This window comes from Calidris pugnax, unplaced genomic scaffold, assembly GCF_001431845.1.
Source record: "Calidris pugnax isolate Ruff unplaced genomic scaffold, ASM143184v1 scaffold68, whole genome shotgun sequence".
Classification (NCBI taxonomy): domain Eukaryota; kingdom Metazoa; phylum Chordata; class Aves; order Charadriiformes; family Scolopacidae; genus Calidris; species Calidris pugnax.
Window position 1 is genome coordinate 4,768,650 of NW_015090921.1, and position 20,481 is coordinate 4,789,130.

General features: G+C 45.4%; 1 protein-coding gene across 1 annotated transcript in view; it reads left to right on the forward strand.

Moving 5' to 3' along the window:
- Nucleotides 1-14,601, forward strand: part of MGA (MGA, MAX dimerization protein) — a 53,825-nt gene extending 39,224 nt beyond the window's left edge. Inside the window, exons 18-24 of the mRNA XM_014950296.1 lie at nt 134-185; nt 1,883-2,065; nt 2,780-2,891; nt 4,445-4,678; nt 6,174-6,350; nt 6,659-6,811; nt 10,034-14,601. Of these exons, the coding sequence (XP_014805782.1) occupies nt 134-185; nt 1,883-2,065; nt 2,780-2,891; nt 4,445-4,678; nt 6,174-6,350; nt 6,659-6,811; nt 10,034-11,334 (2,212 nt within the window). The 3' untranslated portion in view covers nt 11,335-14,601. The remainder of the gene's footprint in view (nt 1-133; nt 186-1,882; nt 2,066-2,779; nt 2,892-4,444; nt 4,679-6,173; nt 6,351-6,658; nt 6,812-10,033) is intronic.
- Nucleotides 14,602-20,481: the final 5,880 nt, after the last annotated feature.

Sequence of the window (20,481 nt, forward strand, 5' to 3'; positions counted from 1 at the left end):
TCACGGAGTTATACACAGAAGAGTTAATTTCAAGGGATAAAAATGAACTAATCTAGGCTGTTGGAATGTAGTTAATAAGGATCGAGTGCATGAGATGAGTAGTGTTGGGAAAAACTTTTTACCTTTCTTCCAGATACCATGCTCGTAATTCTTCGGATGAAAAATTATCAGAAAAACCTACGAAGGTATATGTTTGCTCTCCTCTTTCCTTTTGGTATCACAACTCCATTTTAAAGATAAACTTTCATCTCAAGTGCAGCTCTTAATGCGGTTTATCTGCCTTCCATACATTTATGATTAAACGCGAGAAACTAAACGTGTGTATGGGGGGAAGGGGCCCAGTCCAAATCCCATTAAAGGAAAAAGGACTGTTACTGGCATCACTGGGTTTCAGATTTAGCTTTATGTATGGGAGGAATATCTGCCTTGTATTTATTAGTATGTTTGCTTAGGTTTTATATGTTCTTGGCATAAATAATTTTTACAGCACACGTAAAATAATGAGCAACCGAAAAATATTTTAATGTGTTGAAGATGACACAGATTAAAGATTATACATTATTCAAGTGTATGTGGGATTATATAGGCACAGCACTGGGCGAAGGATTTTTGAAAACCATAGTTTAAATAATATATACTTCGGCAAGTTAAAGATAACACAGAATCCTTTCAAAACAAACCTCACTGCAATCCTTCTGAAGCTTATGCTGTATTTTCGGGTGACTTTGAGGCCAGTTTCACTCCCTGTCCATGATAACTACCTGTGATGTACTTGATGTCGGGTCTACGGCTACCAGGTGGGTGGGGATTTGAGGGGGAGTGGGAGCCTGGTGTCTGTCAGACTGGTGTGTATGCTTTTGCCTGAGATGGAGATGAGTTCCAGGGTGCTCTGCCTGCCTCCCCTTCTCCACACGTTCTTCTCCCTGCCCTTGAAGTTTAGGCACGAGGCCTGTCCTTGAAAGGAACCTCGTGCCTAACACAAGAGCAGATACAGTTTTAGGTTCCTGTGCTCACTCTGCACGTGAGAGCAAAGGGGATGCAAGAGCCAGGTTTCAGGAGACAGTCGTCAGGTTCCTCCTCAGGCCAGCAGGCTCAGAAATAAGGAGCCTTTCCACTGATTCCCTGGGGTTTGGAGCAGACCTAAAATGATATAAAACTGTGTTAATACTACTTTTTAAGTATTACTTCATCATGAAATAAATAGTATAATGGTACAAAACCTGTAAGAGTAATGAAATAAACCTTCAAATCTGTAGAGATCAGCAATCATGCTTATTGCCTGTCAACCTTTTTGGAAAGTAAATTCCAAATCAGCCTGTCTTTGACACTTCCTGTTTCTTGGTAGATGTTTGAGGGGATACATTTCAATGCCGTCTTTCACATTCTTACCTGCAGTGTCTCTTGGCCCCAACCCATATGTAATCATGAAACAAAGTAGAAATCAAACTAGTTTAACTCCAGAGAAAAATTCCAGCGTCCTATGTTTGATGTGATTGTTTCATCCATTAGTAGACTTTTTTGAGAAGCAAATACCAACAAAAAATTTGGCTCAGACACGCGTGATTTTGCTATAATCCTGTGGTTTATCTAAGTGGCCTTGTATTACAAAAAATATGAAAGCTCATGAACAGAAAGGACCACTCATGATCTTTTCCTTCAGGGTTGATGTGATTGTTAGTCATTTCTTGTTGGTCGGCACTTCATGCTTATTGCCTGTGCTTCTGACACTGAACTTTCATGAAGGACATAATAGCCAAGTAACATGACATGTAATCTTGAGGTGTCTGTAGAAGCCCTGTAAATCAGGCATGCCTTTGAAGGTTGTTTGTTGCTACATTACCTTTTGTATTTAAACTGGTCAATACGGTTACTTCTCCAGCAGAAACCTCAATTCTGGAAGAGAAGGCTGAAGACTGAGGCAGAAGCCTTTGCTCATTACCGCCAGACACACACAGCGAACGAACGCCGGCGACGGAATGAAATGAGAGATCTCTTTGAAAAGTTGAAGAGAGCTCTGGGGTTGCACAACCTTCCCAAGGTCTCCAAATGCTACATTCTCAAACAAGTAAGTATTTCGAAGCTTAAGCGAGGAGGAGAATCATTTCACCTGGACAGAGTAATGAAGCCAGTATGAACTCCTTGAGCGAGTCCCAGTGATACTGTGAACAGAGAGCTTCTGTTGCCTTTACAGAACTCTCTAGAATAGAACAATATCTGAAAGAATCTGTGTTCCTAGAAGCTTAATTTTGATGGTGCAGATACATGTTTTCAGATTAGCCGTCTCCTTCTTGTATGCTTTGTGAATTTAAACATGGAAGGCTATGCCTTAATTCCTTAGTGGTTTACTGTGGACATCAGGCAATTTTGAAATACATTGAAGAATTTTTTATTGCAGGGGAAGATAGCACTTCATTAAGTATTATACTGACATTAAAAATTTAGTGGTAAAGATGTAAATGACAGAAAACAAAACATAAGCTGTAGATACATAATTATGCCTGTCAGCTCTACCTTGAAATTGTGGGATAAAAGCTGTTGTTTTTTTTTTCTTTAAAATAGCTGAACTTTGGAGGAAGGACAAGCCAGATGTTTTTTACTTTTCACCTTGTGTTTAGGGAGAGCTGGCATTATGTGAAATTTCACGTGCTTTCTCCGAGTCCTAGTTTGTCAAGATGATGAAAATGTCTGAATAAATTTTGTAAAGGTTTCTGGGAAGGAAAATTACTTTATTATTTTATGTATCGTTGGTTTATAAATCAGTTCCCTGATACTTCTCTAGGCCTTTGAAGAAATCCAAGGATTGACCGATCAGGCAGATAAACTTATCGGACAGAAGAACTTACTGACACGCAAACAGGATTCTTTAATTCGTAAAGTATCCACGCTTTCAGGTGAGACTGGTTCTTTGGATACAAACTAGCTGGAATAATGAAAGAAAGGGTTTTAAGTGTGGTAGTGAGCAGAGTAATCCTCTGTGGATCCGGGTGAGTCATTTGTTCACATAAAATGTAGACTCTTGACGCCAAACGAAGACCTGCTAAGCTCTGACTCAGTGATACACTCATCGCGCTGATAAGAGCAGCTATTACTTCTCTTTATGCCTAAAGGAAGTATAGAATGATCACCTGCTGCAACCCACAGGCTTGGGTTCCTGTGCCTTGGGTATGCTTTAGTTGGGGGGGGGGAGTAACTTCATTCTGTTACTGGTCACTTCCTGAAATGTTTTTTCTGCTCAGTGCTTCCCAAGAACACACAGCTGTCTTTGATGAGTACCAAACCCTCTGGCTCCTTTGGGCAGCTTTGCAAATAACTGGCCTTGTACTGCTTTTCTGAGAACCAGTGCCAGTAGTGTCTAGAAGAAGGCAGCTCTGTCCATGTAACAAAATAGCAGTATATTCTGAGCTGCTACTCGTCAAGGCATTTCAGGACAAGACCATGTCATATTTATTGTGTCTTTCTGTCTCATTTGGAGGTGTAGGAAAGCTGTGACACAAGTTCAGCCCGTGCCAAAACGTGTGTGAACAAACAAAACATTTACATTATTCTTGTAATCCTCTTATTGTCTGGGAATAAAAACAGGACGCTACCTGTAAAGTAAAAATTAAAGATACTTATCTTGTATATTTATGTGAATCAGTTCTTGTATATTTGAGGTATTTGGTTTAAAAAAAAAAAAAAGGATACAAAAAGTGTTTTAGTGAATTCTCATACTTAATCCAGAAACGTATGATATGTCTTTTGAGCAAATAACTTTGGGCAAGTAACAAAATAGTTTTCTGATCTTTTGCATCCCTAGTGAAGTACCTCAAAACTGATGAGGAAAAATCCTCCTGCAGGATCCAAGGTAGACCATGATGTTAGAACATAAATACTAAGCAGGAAACAAGCCAGTATAGTTATTTCAACTTTCATCATATTACGTTGTGTGCATTTGTAGAAAACAAATTCTTTATCAAATCTTTGGGTTTGTTTAAGGTTACAGTTTTCACGTCAATAGTAAGGTGTATGTGGGTTTACCTCTAAATGTCATTTGAGTAACAGGGTCCATTAGTCCAAGAAATTTTCTTCCACGTCAAGGTAACGTTTTGTCTGGAAGTCATATATTTATCATTAGGAGAGACTTGAGGTTTTTCATACCCGTGGGTATTTTCAGATGGTATGTTTACCACGAGCTAGTGCTTGTCCAAGCTGTTTTCTGCTCATTGAAGTTGTGATAAATTCTGAAAGGTATGGATGTTTCTGAAGGAAAAAAAAATATCTTGGAATAAATACGTAATTACTCCCTCTGTTATTAATTTTTCTATTTACTTGGTGGAGGTGGTGGTTATTTATTGTATAGTAGTTGAATGGTGTCAGCTTAATAGGTTTTTAGTTCTGTCTTCAGCTCTTTAGTTCTGGAAAGAGAGTTTGAAGACAGGTTGACTCTCTGATAACTTTTCTGTAGGGAAGACAGAAGAGGTTGTCTTGAAGAAGCTGGAATATATATACGCCAAACAAAAAGCAGTAGAAGCACAAAAAAAGAAGAAACAACCTGAGCCAGAGGAACCTGTTGTAACCTCCACTCCCAGCACGCAGCAAGAAGCATCTTCTGCTCCCTCCAGAGAGCTGCCCCAGATTACTATGACAAACAGAAGGGGGAAGCCATTGATACTGGCCAGAAAAGGGAGCCGCCCCACAGGTGAGCTAAAAGTGACGCGCGTGTCCCATAAAGGTGGGACAGATGAAGCAGACCCCGTGGGAGGGCAAAATGCCAGCCTGCTTCTGTGGGGAACTTCTTTCTTGAAGCAGAATTGAGTACAGGAGCAGGCAGTGTCCACCTAAGAGGCATGGAAACCATTTGTTTGCAGTAAGGATGAGACCAGCGCTGCTGAAGTCTTCGAATGAACGTGACTTTCGAGTTTCTGCTGCTTCAAAAACTGAAGTTCAAGCCCCAGAATACTGAGTTGTTAGAATAGATTGTTTTTAAAACATGGCTCCCCAAACAAGCTCGCTCTCCAGGTGGTGGAAGACTTGCTCTTGAATTAAATGAGAGAATTGTCAGACGCTTGAGAAGTTTTTTTTGGAGCCGAGAACTTTTGGAGAAGTATTTGGCATTAATGGGGACTTTTGCATCATAAACATAGGAGGGAACAAAAGAATGGCAGAAGTCCCACTTTCATAGTAATACCTCTGTGGTGCTCTGTAAGGTTCTGGTGATGCCTCTTGTTTTGGTAATAATAGACCTTACTTGAAGTGGTCTTGGGCTTTTATAAACAACCAATCATTCTGGTTTCTCAAGACTCATTTGTCCAGTGCTGGGAAAGTTTAACCTCAGAAGTTGGATGTGGTGAGAAAGCTTACTTCATTTCTTTCTTTGGACTGAACGACTCCCCTTTGTAACTTGAGCAAGACTGCTCTGATAGTATGAGGAAGAGGAGGCTTAGGGGAGACCTCATCACTCTCTACAACTTTGTGAAAGGACACTGTAGAGAGGTTGGTGCTGGTCTCTTCTCGCAGGTAATTAGTGACAGAACGAGAGGGAATGGCTTCAAGCTCCAACAGGGTAGGTTTAGATTGCAGCAAGACTGCTCTGATATTTGGTGGGGATGCCCCTCCAGAGAGTGAGGGTTATGTTTCGCTGCATGAAGAGGTAGCACAGACTGGCTCTAGCCATGTAGGTGAGGTTCCTGCAGCTTGCATTGCTTTTCTAACAGCTTTCTGATCTAGAGCTCATCAACCTTCCAGCTGGGCTTCCTCCCACGACTCTCCTTACCGCTGGATTGCAGGATGTTGTTTGCCATCAAAGGTGCTATCCAGAATAAATCACTGATTGATGTATTTCTTTTCTACAGAGGACACCTCGTCCCCTGTGACGCTGACCGCTGCCAGCCTGGTGATGACTCCCCAGGGGCAGGTGCTGACACTGAAGAGCCCGCTGGTGCCTGGGGATGCCCCTCCAGAGACTGAGGGTTATGTTACGCTGCATGAAGAGGTAGCGCAGACTGGCTGTAGCCGTGTAGGTGAGGTTCCTGCAGCTTGCATTGCTTTTCTAACAGCTTTCTGATCCAGTGCTCATCAACCTTCTAGCTGGGCTTCCTCCCACTGCTCTCCTTACGGCTGGATCGCAGGATGTTGTTTGCCATCAAAGGTGCTATCCAGAATAAATCACTGATTGATGTATTTCTTTTCTACAGAGGACACCTCGTCCCCTGTGACGCTGACCGCTGCCAGCCTGGTGATGACTCCCCAGGGGCAGGTGCTGACACTGAAGAGCCCGCTGGTGCCCGGGCAGGTGGCAGCTGTTCCCTCCACGCTCCTGCAGGCTGAACTAAAGCCTCGTGCTGTCAGCACTGCCGTGTCAGCACAGCCAGGTACCGCGCTGCGACAGCGGGGTAATGACAGGCGGCGTAATGCTGTTCGCAGATGTGCACAGCTGTTTACAAAGTAACATGTTATTGAATTTTTGCTTTAAATTTTTGCAATTACCAAATTAGGGAAATAAAGGGAAGATTTCTTAATCATCTAACCAATCGATATTTGTATTTTTTACCACTTGATACAGTATTACAGTGTAAAGTCTTGCCTAGAAGTGCAAGGCTCTTACTTTTCCAGGCTTCACTGAGTATCTGAAAGGCTCTTGTTTCCTTCTCATCCCCCCCTTCCCCTTTTCTTGGATAAGGTATTGCTTCTGTGATGATTCAGCTGCCAGGATCAACAGTTCCTGTCCAAGTAAAAGGAATCCTTACGAACTCCACCATTCCCATTACCCTGTCAACTGTTGCTGGAAACCCAGTGCCCTCAACAGTAGTATCAGCTACAGAGCCCCGTTCAGGTAGGATCTATGGTTTTTATGGATCTTTTTGCTTTTATGCAGGGAATGTTATCCTTGAAAAAATAAAGGTATATTATTTTCTCACTAGGGAGTAATGATGGGTATTACTGTCTGAGTATTCAAAGAAAAATACTATTAGACGTTTTGAACAGTTTAGAGGGGCCTGTAGGGGATTATAGATAAGAGCTTTTTAACTTGCCTTCACCTCGCCCAGCCTCCCTGCCCTCAGCAGAATCAGGATCAGTGGGGATTGGCATGTCCCTGTGGTGTAATGCATCCTGCTGGGGAAGCTGCAGTGCCAAGCGGTGGTGGGGGCTGTGGAAAATCTGTCTGTGACATCCAGCCCCTTCCCAGGCCCTGCCAGCTCTGCTGCCCCTTGGAGAGATGCTTTTCAAGACTGGGTACATGCCTTGAGTTTAGGTGTGGGGTGGTTCCTGGTAGCGTACTGCTGTCTGTCTGTTGTTTTTAAAGCAAGACATGCGGTTCTGCTGCGTTGTAGTCAGTTGGTCATCATGAAAAAGGGCTGGGAAAAGTCTGAGAGCTATAAATAGGAAACTGCTTGGAGGCAAAAAATAAGTAACGACATAGTCCCTGAAATACCTCTGTAGTGTTGCACACAAAACCAGTACGGCAAAATATGAGTGTAAAAATAAAGTATGAAAAAACACTAAGAGGGAAGATGGTTATTGTTTTTCCCTTGTGCACCACCATTAGAATTGTAAGAATTACAGTTACTCGTGTTTGTGGCAGCCTGCTGAAGGGGGGGACTGGGCAAGTGGTTCTGGGATAGTAGGTGTGGAGCCTGCTCTTTTTCTGCAAGTGGAAGGTTAAGCTATGAATGATTTTAGGCTTCAACTTGACCAAAACTCTGTGAGCGGTTTAAATTGCGAATGCAGCTTACTTGAGGAATACCTGAAAGCGAGCAAATTATATTTAATTGGGAATTACCTTGCAGTTAGATGGATCCTGACGGGTGCTGCTTTGTTTGGTTTTGCAGAAAGCGAAGATTCATTCATGATGCCAAAGATTGTTAATGTAACATCACTGGCTGCTGAGGGAAGCATGAGTCTAAATGTAAATAGAAACAAAAGTTCTAATACAACAGCAGCTGCAGGTGCTCCGGCTTCTGAGAAATCCTCAGCTGTAGCACCCATTGAAAGCAGGAAGAGTGATAGTGTCCCTTCAGAAGAAAAAGCCAAACCGTGTCCTGGAGACAGTGGCGGAGAAGGAAGAAATACCACAGGTCCCGCAAAAGTTTTCTTTGAAAATAAAGATGGATTTCCACAGCTCCGGAATGTCTCGAGTGCAAAGGAACCTCCAGAGTCCTTTAGCAAAAAGCTTTGCGTTGGTGAGTTTGTAGGAAGCCAAGCCAGGAGGAAAGATGGTGATCCTGGAGGGGAAAGATTAAAATCAAAGGAATTGTCCTTCCGCAAGCTGCAGATCAAAGATTCCAGGATAGAAATGGAATTGAGGAAAGTAGCTTCTGCGATGGAGGAAGCGGAGCTGGATGCGAGCGAGTTGCTGAGCAGCATCGAGGAGAGCGACGACACCGATGAAACCCTCACGTCGCTGCTCAACGAGATCGCCTTCCTCAACCAGCAGCTCAACGACGACGCCTCCACCATGTCGGAGCTGCCCACCACGCTCACCCCGGATTTCTCTCGTGAGCATGCAGAAGCCCGTCGGGGAACAGCCGGTGATCTCACCGCTGCCGATGGGGCTTCCTTCCAGTTTGGCCATCTGGGAAGCAGTTTTAAAGACCTTTCTGAAGTTCCAGAGGGTGGTGGGTCTATAAGCCCTCTTCTGCTGCACCTGGAAGATGATGACCTTACTGACGGGGACAAGAATTCTGGGGAGCCTTCGTCTGAAGCAGATGTTTTAAAGATAGTAATAGGTGCTGAAATGAAGGATCCCCTTCCCGGTCTGTCGGTAACCAGTGGTGGGAATGGCAAAACCGTAACAACCTTGGCAGAGACCACTAATGTGACTCCACCGGTTTTGCAGATGAAAACTAATCCAGAAGCCAGTAATGCTGACACTTTGTGGAGGCCCATGCCCAAGCTGGCACCACTTGGCTTAAAAGTGGCCAGTCTGCCAGTGGACTCGGAAGGGCAGAGTAACAAAGTGATGCCCTTATTGGCACCTATAGTTGCAAAACTGGCACCCAGTGGGGTCAAAACTTCATTACCTGCAACTGCTCAAGAAGGACAGGATAACAAAGTGATGCCCACGTTGGCACCTGTGGTTACGAAACTGAATACTACTGGGACCTTGCCTTCAAGTTCAGCAGGCAAATAAATGCGTATATTTTTTATCAGAGACTGGAATGGAGATGTGGAGCAGCGTGGAGAAAACTACTATTAGATGTTTTGAACAGTTTAGAGGGGCCTCTAGGGGATTATAGATAAGAGCTTTTTAACTTGCCTTCACCTCACCCAGCCTCCCTGCCCTCGGCAGAATCAGGATCAGTGGGGATTGGCATGTCCCTGTGGTGTAATGCATCCTGCTGGGGAAGCTGCAGTGCCAAGTGGTGGTGGGGGCTGTGGAAAATCTGTCTGTGACATCCAGCCCCTTCCCAGGCCCTGCCAGCTCTGCTGCCCCTTGGAGAGATGCTTTTCAAGACTGGGTACATGCCTTGAGTTTAGGTGTGGGGTGGTTCCTGGTAGCGTACTGCTGTCTGTCTGTTGTTTTTAAAGCAAGACATGCGGTTCTGCTGCGTTGTAGTCAGTTGGTCATCATGAAAAAGGGCTGGGAAAAGTCTGAGAGCTATAAATAGGAAACTGCTTGGAGGCAAAAAATAAGTAACGACATAGTCCCTGAAATACCTCTGTAGTGTTGCACACAAAACCAGTACGGCAAAATATGAGTGTAAAAATAAAGTATGAAAAAACACTAAGAGGGAAGATGGTTATTGTTTTTCCCTTGTGCACCACCATTAGAATTGTAAGAATTACAGTTACTCGTGTTTGTGGCAGCCTGCTGAAGGGGGGGACTGGGCAAGTGGTTCTGGGATAGTAGGTGTGGAGCCTGCTCTTTTTCTGCAAGTGGAAGGTTAAGCTATGAATGATTTTAGGCTTCAACTTGACCAAAACTCTGTGAGCGGTTTAAATTGCGAATGTAGCTTACTTGAGGAATACCTGAAAGCGAGCAAATTATATTTAATTGGGAATTACCTTGCAGTTAGATGGATCCTGACGGGTGCTGCTTTGTTTGGTTTTGCAGAAAGCGAAGATTCATTCATGATGCCAAAGATTGTTAATGTAACATCACTGGCTGCTGAGGGAAGCATGAGTCTAAATGTAAATAGAAACAAAAGTTCTAATACAACAGCAGCTGCAGGTGCTCCAGCTTCTGAGAAATCCTCAGCTGTAGCACCCATTGAAAGCAGGAAGAGTGATAGTGTCCCTTCAGAAGAAAAAGCCAAACCGTGTCCTGGAGACAGTGGCGGAGAAGGAAGAAATACCACAGGTCCCGCAAAAGTTTTCTTTGAAAATAAAGATGGATTTCCACAGCTCCGGAATGTCTCGAGTGCAAAGGAACCTCCAGAGTCCTTTAGCAAAAAGCTTTGCGTTGGTGAGTTTGTAGGAAGCCAAGCCAGGAGGAAAGATGGTGATCCTGGAGGGGAAAGATTAAAATCAAAGGAATTGTCCTTCCGCAAGCTGCAGATCAAAGATTCCAGGATAGAAATGGAATTGAGGAAAGTAGCTTCTGCGATGGAGGAAGCGGAGCTGGATGCGAGCGAGTTGCTGAGCAGCATCGAGGAGAGCGACGACACCGATGAAACCCTCACGTCGCTGCTCAACGAGATCGCCTTCCTCAACCAGCAGCTCAACGACGACGCCTCCACCATGTCGGAGCTGCCCGCCACGCTCACCCCGGATTTCTCTCGTGAGCATGCAGAAGCCCGTCGGGGAACAGCCGGTGATCTCACCGCTGCCGATGGGGCTTCCTTCCAGTTTGGCCATCTGGGAAGCAGTTTTAAAGACCTTTCTGAAGTTCCAGAGGGTGGTGGGTCTATAAGCCCTCTTCTGCTGCACCTGGAAGATGATGACCTTACTGACGGGGACAAGAATTCTGGGGAGCCTTCGTCTGAAGCAGATGTTTTAAAGATAGTAATAGGTGCTGAAATGAAGGATCCCCTTCCCGGTCTGTCGGTAACCAGTGGTGGGAATGGCAAAACCGTAACAACCTTGGCAGAGACCACTAATGTGACTCCACCGGTTTTGCAGATGAAAACTAATCCAGAAGCCAGTAATGCTGACACTTTGTGGAGGCCCATGCCCAAGCTGGCACCACTTGGCTTAAAAGTGGCCAGTCTGCCAGTGGACTCGGAAGGGCAGAGTAACAAAGTGATGCCCTTATTGGCACCTATAGTTGCAAAACTGGCACCCAGTGGGGTCAAAACTTCATTACCTGCAACTGCTCAAGAAGGACAGGATAACAAAGTGATGCCCACGTTGGCACCTGTGGTTACGAAACTGAATACTACTGGGACCTTGCCTTCAAGTTCAGCAGGCAAATAAATGCGTATATTTTTTATCAGAGACTGGAATGGAGATGTGGAGCAGCGTGAACCGGTGTCGGAGTTTGGTGACCTCCCTTGTCTGCAACACTCATTGTCTGTGAGGCATCAGCACTCGCTTCATCTGAGGGCAGGCCCTAAATTAAGAAATAAGTGCTATGAAACTTTAAGCATGTTGACATATTTTTACCTCACTGTTGTATTCTGGGTGTTCTCCTTCCCCTTCAAAAAACAAGGAAGATGATCTCTAACCATTGCTGGGCACATGGTATCCTTCCAAAATCGGGTCCTTCACAGAAATAGTTCGTCAAAGGACTGAGAAACCTCGGCTATTGAGAGAGAATTCCCCACCTCCCCCACCCCCCCAGTAGGAAGGCAGCTGTCTTGTTGGGGAAAAATCTCATTACTTGTTTTTTGTACCAGGCAAATTATCTATGCAGAAATGGAATCGTTCACATTCGCTGTTTTTAATGTTTGCAGGATATGATGAATGTGCAGAAATTAGATGGCAGTTACTGTCAAACTGGTTCCCTAGAGCAGTGGAAGGGAAATGTGAGACTGTGCAGAGGGCTGAAGTAAAAAGGTTTTGTTCTTTGGTGCTAGATAGTTCTCTGGCAGAGATTCATTTTTAGGAGCTTATACACAGAAGATTTTAATGAACATCTATAATTCTCACTACATGGGGAAGAAAATTCTATTTCCCAGTGTAATTAAAAGTAGGACAGTATGTTAACTTTAATAAAACTACTAAAAATACTCCTCACTTTCACTTCCTGCCCCTATACAAATACTCCCTCCTTCGATGCTTAGGGCATCTGGAAGGAAAAAATAGAGAGTACAAAGAAATTTGGGCACCCTATTTCCGTGTCTTTAAATTCATTGCTGAAGTAGCTTGAGTGTTTTCCCAGCTCTTATTTTCTTTCCTCCTGTCGTCCTTCAGGATGTATTTGGTGGGTAGGAACGTGGATAGAAGTGTGGCTTCATAAAACCACAGAATGCTTTCAGGACTGTTGTAGCCTAGCGGAAGCGAGCAAGCTGTATATGTGAATGTATATATGAAAATATGTGTATATCTTTCCAAACCTTCCATTTCTTTATAAATTCAGGAAAGGTACTCAGAGGTTTCTCACTGCATTTGCACAAGCTGTGTATAGCAAAAAAAAAAAAAAAAGTCAACAAAAATGCTCATTACCAGGGAAATAGGGCAGTATTGAATCACAAGATGTATTTTTTATTCTTCTCTGCCACTGCTTACTCAATAACCTGTAGATACTCTTCGCTGTTCAGCTGTTGGATGTGAAGGGTCTACAGACTGTAAAGATATTTATATTTTTGTACACAACTTTTGTTTTCATAGTTTTCTTGACAAATTAAATTTTCAGCCTAGGAGAGATGATTTGTTAATGAGTGTATACACAATCTTTTCCTATCAAGTTTGTAAATGAGAGTTACGGTGCGCTTGAGGGGCTTCTTAACTGCTCCGAAAAGGTGAAAAAAAATGATCGAGAACTTGGTGGTGCATTTTGCTTTCTGTTTAGGAATGTAATCCCCCGTCTTACTGTTCCAGCAACAGCAGCTGGGATTTCTCCCCCTGAAACTCCCCATCTTTGGTGATGCAGGAATGCAGGAGTTCCATCTTTGCAGCGCTGAGGCCGTGCAGGTGCTGAGAGCGATGTTCTCCGCAGTTTGGACAGTGAACCACAGCCCTGTTCCCTCCCTGCATCTCCCGGGTCTGTGTCCAGGTTAGATCCACCAGGGGATACACGTACCTCGGGTGGTCCCTTCTCTTTTTTTAATGATTTTCTATTCTGCTGCAGAGGAGAGAAGCCCTTCAAGCTCGGTATGTGTAAAGTTACTCCAGAGCCTACGTAAAAATGGTTCTTCACCTGGCCATTCTGAATGGTGGGTTTTAAAGCAGTTAGATGTAACTATTGCCTTTTGCATATTTGCTATTTTAATATTTGATACAAGTCCTGTGTTAGTGATTTGGAAAAGAGAATAAAGGTCAGCATGAGATTCATGCAAGGTCGTACAGTTGTCACTGAATGCCTTAGAAAAGGGAATTTACAGTATGAATGAGTATTTAGACATCCATTGCTAATTATTAAATGATTTTAATCTTATTTTAAACCAGTGAAAATCCGGAGTAACTAAATTAGTAGCACTACATCAGTTTAAAATTTATTTACCTGGGAATCTGGTTCTGAGCATTTCTAATAGGCTGAAGTTGCTTATTTTTTTACCTGTGGCAGTTTGTTTTGCCAGTAGATTTCATTCTTCCTGTGTGCGAAACAGCAACCGGAGCGGTGCTGTGATTCCTTTCAGATTCCTAATCTGACCTACCTTTCTGCACCCCATCCTCTTGTGGTTCCGAGTGGCTAATTTTAATGAGAGAACTGTGTGCTAATCATCTCTCAATGCTTTTTAAAAGTATGTGTGCTTTGCACACTTCTGTGAGACAGAGAAAGCTGTAACATGAAAACCATTCAAATATTATCCAAAATAAAGGCTGTACTTTTGAAGATGTTTTGTCCATTATCTAGGTAATGGAAAATGCCTGGATGTATTTACTGGTTGGCACTGGGCAGGAAGGAATTTTATTGCAATAAAAATATACTGTGTAAAGATGACAGCAAAAAATTTTTGGCTCCTGGACACGATTACTAAATTAACTAATAACAGACCCCCAAATCTGTCTGCAGAAAGTGGTCATTGGTGCAGTTCCAGGAAGGATCTATGATGGGTTCTACCGGGCAACAAAGCACGTTGGAAATGCTCTACGGTTTTGCTCTCCTTGTTCCACCATCTCATGGCTGCAGCTTCATATTTTGCTGTGAATTTAAATGCTGACTCTCTTTTTTTTTCGCTCCTTCCCTCAAGCTCCCACTGGTTTGGAACAAACCTTTTAAAAATTGTATATGCTGTCTTTTGAGGCAATAATGCAAGAATCTGACACATAATGAAAAGATTTTAGAATCAGGAGAACAAAGGAAACCCCTGCAAGGCGCACGTTCTCACTAGACCAAGAGACCTGGAAATTTTCTTTGTTTTTTTACACATCTGTAAATAGACTGGAATGTTTTTAAGAATATAATGAAATGTCAGATTTAGCTTTTTTCCTTTTATATATTAAAATATATCTTTCCCTCTTTTCTGCTTTTGAAAAATTGATATTTTTGTAGAAATCTAACAGTACAGGACTCTTAAATAACTGTATGTGAGGGACAAAGTGTAAAACTAAAATAAACCAATCGAGGTCGACTAGAAACTGGCTTTGGAAGTTTATTACGGGGAGGGAGCGGGAGCAGAAATGGCGTGGTGGTGTGCTGGTGGTGACACGTGGCACTGGGCCTGAGCAAATGACACACACAAATGCTCTGAGGCAGAAGTTTTGGCAACGAAAACATCTGGTTTTTGGTTCAAGTAATCAGACAATGTGCTGAGGTTTCTCTCTTCAGTCTTGAGCAGTTTGCAGGAAATGTTAGTGGTTGTAAAAAGGGATTTTGACTTTGTAAATGCAGAAAAGGTGCTGGAAAACCCAACAGTTGAAGATTAAGTCCACATAAAATCACTCTCCAGGCTCCCTCCCCCAGCCCCAAACAGGTTAATCCTTTATATCTGCTTCCTTTAGAGAAGTTGTACAACACAACTGTCTTCATGGGAGCAACCTGGAAGATCTGTCTCCAAGTGTCAGAGGAGATGCTTTTTTTAGAAGAAGTAGATAAAAAGCCTGTAACAAGTCACCGTCTGTCGCTTCCATATGCATTAAATGGAAGGTAACACACTTACTAAATGGTGGGGTTTTTTGGTTTTTAAAAAGTAGTAAATGTCTACAAATGAGTGAGTTTGACAAATGAGCAGAGCTGAGAAAGGAAAATTAAGAGAACAGTTATGCATGAGGGTAAGTGATGGACTGGTGAAGAGATGTTGCAGATTTATTTTTTCTTTTTTTTAAAGAGGAAGATCAGCTCTCACAGGAGAGAATGAATAAAAATGGGCATTACAGTCAGGTAATGTATTTTTGAAAACTTCTGATGAAACCCTTCTGCAAGGCCTCATCCCATGGCTCCTTATGTTAAGGGGTAAGGTTACTTCTTGGAATAGAATGGAAACATAAGCGTAAGGTGTATCCAGTCAGGATTGCAACGGAAAGAACTTGCCAACAGTCCCGTGGTGACCTGTGCTGGGGACCTGTGTTTTCCAGCATATTCATTGTGATCTTGGAAACACGGATGATGGTACCAATAAGCTCAGGTGACCAGCTGGCTATAGAAAGCTTTTGCAGTAACTGATTTAAGGCCAGATTTGAGTCCATAAAGGCAACCTAAAAACGTGCAGAGGAGTAGTTTGTCCATAATTAGCAAAGAAGGGAATTAAATTAATTGCTGTCACGTAGGATCATGGTAGTGGGGGAGCTGTGGCATTGTCCTGTGAGCACTGAAGCTCTCTGCATCATCTGTTTGCCCTTTTAACTGCTGCTGCAGACCCAGAAGGTGTTGTTACACCACCGTGTACTTGGTTGTTCCTGTGCGTTTGGTGTTGCCTCAGCTGGCACTTCTGTTGCCTGTCTTGGGTCTCTTGGGAGTTGGAGGCTCATGACAGGTGACAGCTCTTTTGGAGGTCCCTTCTCTTAACACAATTCTACCCCTAGAAAGATTTGGAGTCTTGGCTTGTCTGAGAGTCTTTCCTGACAAAGAGGAAAGCCATAGCCTGTCCTTCTCATCAGCCACCCACCTGGGCCTTGCAGGCTGCCAGCACAAACAGCCTGTGCAGCATTTCATCAAGTGGAAAGCCCTTTGTGTGAGGTCTGCAGTGGCACAACCTCCATCGTGGTCATCAGAGCAAGCACATCCCTGCTCCAGCGAGGCCGCCAGGACCCGTGGTTACTTCTGTCAGTGATCTACTTATGGATCCACATCACCAGCCTGGAGCATCCGACCTGCATCGGTGGGTACGTGACGCCCCTACCCTTCCCCTGGTCTCTGACAGCCCCTTGCTGGCAGCTGGGTTCCTGTGGTACCAAGCACAAGTGAAGGAGAAACCTCTCTCTACTTTAACAGCCTTCACTGACCTGCTTCGTCTTGCTCTTATCAGGGTTCCCTGGTTCTTGTAGGACTGCTTGTGTACGGGACTGGGGTTCCTCCAGGTTACAGCTGTTGGCCCTGGCTCTTCTCCTGTGAAAGGCAGATGCTGGAAATCACAGAATCATTGAATGGTTAGAGTTGGAAGGGACCTTACATGGGCAGGGACACCTCCCACTAGGCCAGATTGCTCAAAGCCCCATCCAGCCTGGTCTTGAACACCTCCAGAGATGGGGCATCCACAGCTTCTCTGGGCAACCTGTTCTAATGTCTCACCACCCTCAGATTCCTAATATCTAATCTAAATCTCCCCTCTTCCAGTTTGAAGCCGTTACCCCTCGTACTGTCACTACATGCCCTTGCAAAACTCCCTCTCCAGCTTTCTGGTAGGCTCCCTCAGACACTGGAAGGCTGCTATAAGGTCTCCCTTCTCTTCTGCAGGCTGGACAACCCCAAGTCTCTCAGCCTGTCCTCATAGGAAAGGTGTCCCAGCCCTCTGATTGTCTTCCTGATCAAACCAAAGCCGAGGAACTCGAACCCGAAGGTGAGTTTCTAACAAGCTCCTTGGCTCTCAGCATGAGGGTGGCAGCCTGAGCATCCTTCACGTGGAGGTGAAGGTGGGGTGTGACACCCCCTGGAGAAGGGGAGGTCATGGGGGCAGCCAGGCCTGTTTAGCTACAGGTGGCGTGGGTGTAAGCGGGAGGGTTGCAGTGCTGCAAGAGCCGGGCTCTCTCTCCGCTGTGCCAGCCTGCTGGACCAGCTCCCAGCAGAAGAAGGGCTTTTCTGGGTGGTTTTTGACTTCCTGTCCTCTCCCTGGTGGGCGGTGGGGCTGGGGACCTGTAGTTCCCCCATCTGACACGCAGGGGTGCCCCTGGCCAGCGCCGCACCCCTGGGCTCAAACCATGCAATTAAACAGCGGCTAAAAAAAGATACACAACCATAAACCGCATGCCATTTTTAGTGGCTTATGTTTTGATTAACTCCTTGGACAACAGCTGTATGAAACAACTTGCCTGGCCCCTCGGCGCTTCCCGAGCTGCTCCTCTGGCCAAACCCAGGGCCTGCTGGGGCAGGGGTGGGTCTGTGGCCGTGCAGGGACACCCGTGGGGCATGTGGCTCTGTCCCCGTTTCTCCCGTGCCCAGGACTGTATGGGCACAAAGCTCTGGCACAAGGTCTACACGGCTCACGTTAGCGACGGGCTCCGGTTGCAGCTGAGGCTCCCCAGCCCTGCGAGGAGATACAATACTGCAGGCTGCTGAGGTGCCAAAGGACCTGGAAAACAGACTTTGGATCCCTGGACTCTGGGATCCAGTCATCTGTGATTGTTATTTGGGGGAAAAAAAAAAACAACAAAGTAAAATAACCTCAGTGTTATCACCAATCAACTTAAAAAAGAGGTGCCAGAGTTTGTATTTTAAATTGTGCTGGATCCAATCTACATAGAAAAACTAAAGGGGAGGGGGAATGTATGACAAAAGCTTGCTGGTTTGTGGATTAGCACAGTGCTTTCAGCCCACAGGGACTGGCCAACTTTGGTGACCCCCGCCCTTCCCCTGGACCTTCTGCAGCGTGAAAATGTGATCAAGATTTGTTTGGTTTGTAGCTACGTGATTGTTCTCATTAACAAGAGGCCCACTGGCGGGGCAGTAACAGCTTTACAGGTGTTTGTAGGACAGCACACTGCTGGTGCTCTGATGGACCGAGAACGGCTGTTGGGGCAGCACGTGCAGCTGTAGCCTCCTGCTGAAGACCTGGCTGGGGTTTCCTACCACGGTAAGAGGAGAAGGGTGGGTCTGTGCTGGAGGTGACGGGGTAGTTTGGCAGAAGAAAGTGGGGAAGTCGATGCCAGCTCTTGCACCAGCCATCCCTCGCCGCCTCCGTGGTGCTCTGTGTGCCAGGCTCCTTCCTATGAGCTGCACAATCTGCTCCTGGCCTGAGGGGCAGGTGCTCCTCATCCTCCCCTTCCTCCACCAGTCCTTCTGCCTGCTTGGGCCTGGACCTCCGAGCCCCAATCCTCCGCATGACTGAGGACTTGACATCTTCCACGACATCTTCACACGACATCTTCCACCCTGAGGTGTCACAGAATGATATGGGGTTGGAAGGGACCTCTGGAGATCATCTAGTCCAACCCCCCTGCCAAAGCAGGTCTACCCAGAGCAGGTGGATAGGAACATATCCAGGTGAGTTTTGAATGTCTCCAGAGACAGAGACTCCACCACCTCCTTGGGCAGCCTGTTCCAGTGCTCCACCATCCTCAAAGTGAAGAAGTTTATTTTTAGATGGAACTTCCTGTGTTCAAGTTTGTGCTCGTTACCTCTTGTCCTGTCATTGGGCACCACTGAAAAAGGACTGACCCCATCCTCTTGACGCCCACCCTTTAAGTATTTATAGGCACTCAATGTCCCAGAACAATGATAAAATTATTGAAGGGATCTTGGAATTCCTTGCTGAGTTGCTTTTCTCCTGAAGGAAAAAAACCCCAATGGTGACCAGGTGTCTGGTTTCTTTTGGTATCGAATGAAGCCCAGAGCTGTTTGGGTAAACAGCAGCTAAAAATGCCTCTTCCTGCAGGAGTTGCTTGTTTCTCAGCGTGGCTGAAGCTGAGCCATCCCAGCCACGAGCCCTCGGCCCTTCCCGCAGGGGGGCACAGCTCTGTCTGTCCCTGCCTCAGCCTCAGGCACTGGTAGCACTGAGCTTTGAAAATACATTAGCTCACATCATGCCTTATTTCTGAGACACGCTGGACCTGGACTTTACTATAAAACAACATTGTGCAGCTGGATTAAAACATGATTCGATAAACCATTAGTGTCCCTTTGGGGCCTGGCTAGAGCCACATTTTGTGTGCTCAGCCTTGTGAAGACAGCAGGGCCTGGACAAGGTCCTTCCCACCTGGGCAGCCCCGTGCAGGAGCGAGATGCTGGGACGGGTGGGAGGCTGGTGGGGAGCCACCACAGAAGGTGTCCCTCAGATGCAGGGTGAGGGACAGCTGCTGGCTTGGCTGGGCTTCACTGGGTTTGGGGCGTGTGGGAGATGGTGGTGGTGCCCACCTGACGGCTGGAAGCCCCTCTCTGAGGGCCTGGGACAGCTTATGGGGCTGGGTAAATTTGGATGGGCCAAGCTTCAGTGAAGTTCCAACATATGTGAATGTTTCCACGTACGAGATGGGTCACACAGCAGATAGGATCTTCCTGCTCTGTTTATCTTGGTACTTTTTTTTAAAATGATATAGATCTGATGCGATCATGTTATAACTTGCGTTAAGGTGACTGGCTGCAAAAGCGTGACAGAAAAAGGAGGTGCCTGCAGAGCTTTTGCAACAGTAATGATTAACTCCTGCTCCTCGACCAGTGCTCTCAATGACTCTTTGGTTTTAAAAAATGGCTCAAGCAGAATTCCAGCTTTGAGAAGGTTTAAATTTGCTTTCTCAGCTTTTGGGTGTCCATGGCAAAAAAAAAAAAAAAAGACAAAAGTCTTCCTGCAGAATGTCACCCCACAAATGTTTTGTGGCTCTGACACATGGGGCAATCAACTTGAACTGGGAGGCTTAGTCTCCAGGAAGGAATTGTACTAAAGGGCTCCCATCAGGCGAGCTGAACTGATGGCAGCCACGGTGGGAATTGTTTACTACCGTGCTCCGGCGCAGACAAGGCCTCATTGTCTGGCTTTGACGGGGAAAATGTCCAGTTTCGCAAACTTTGCTGAGCAAGGGAGAAAATAATTATATTGCAGATCGGCTTACAAGGGGCACATTCATGTTTGAAAGAAAACTTCATTTTCATAGGGTGAGGAAGAGAGGCTTAACTGCCAAAGGGAAAAGCCAGTGGCTTCAGTGACCTACTAAAATTCCCTCAAGCCAGAAGTTATTCCTGGCTGAAGGTGGGTCCCTGGGGGCCGGATCCTTGGCTGTGGCTGGGAGGCAGGCATGTGGGAAACCAAGCGCTCCTCCACCTCTGGAGCTGCACAGCTAGATCCAGGGTGGGAGTTGGGCAGGACAGAGACCAGAGCCCTCTCTGCGGTGGGACAGAGCCATTGCTACTGCTGCTTCGTGCTGGCACCCCAA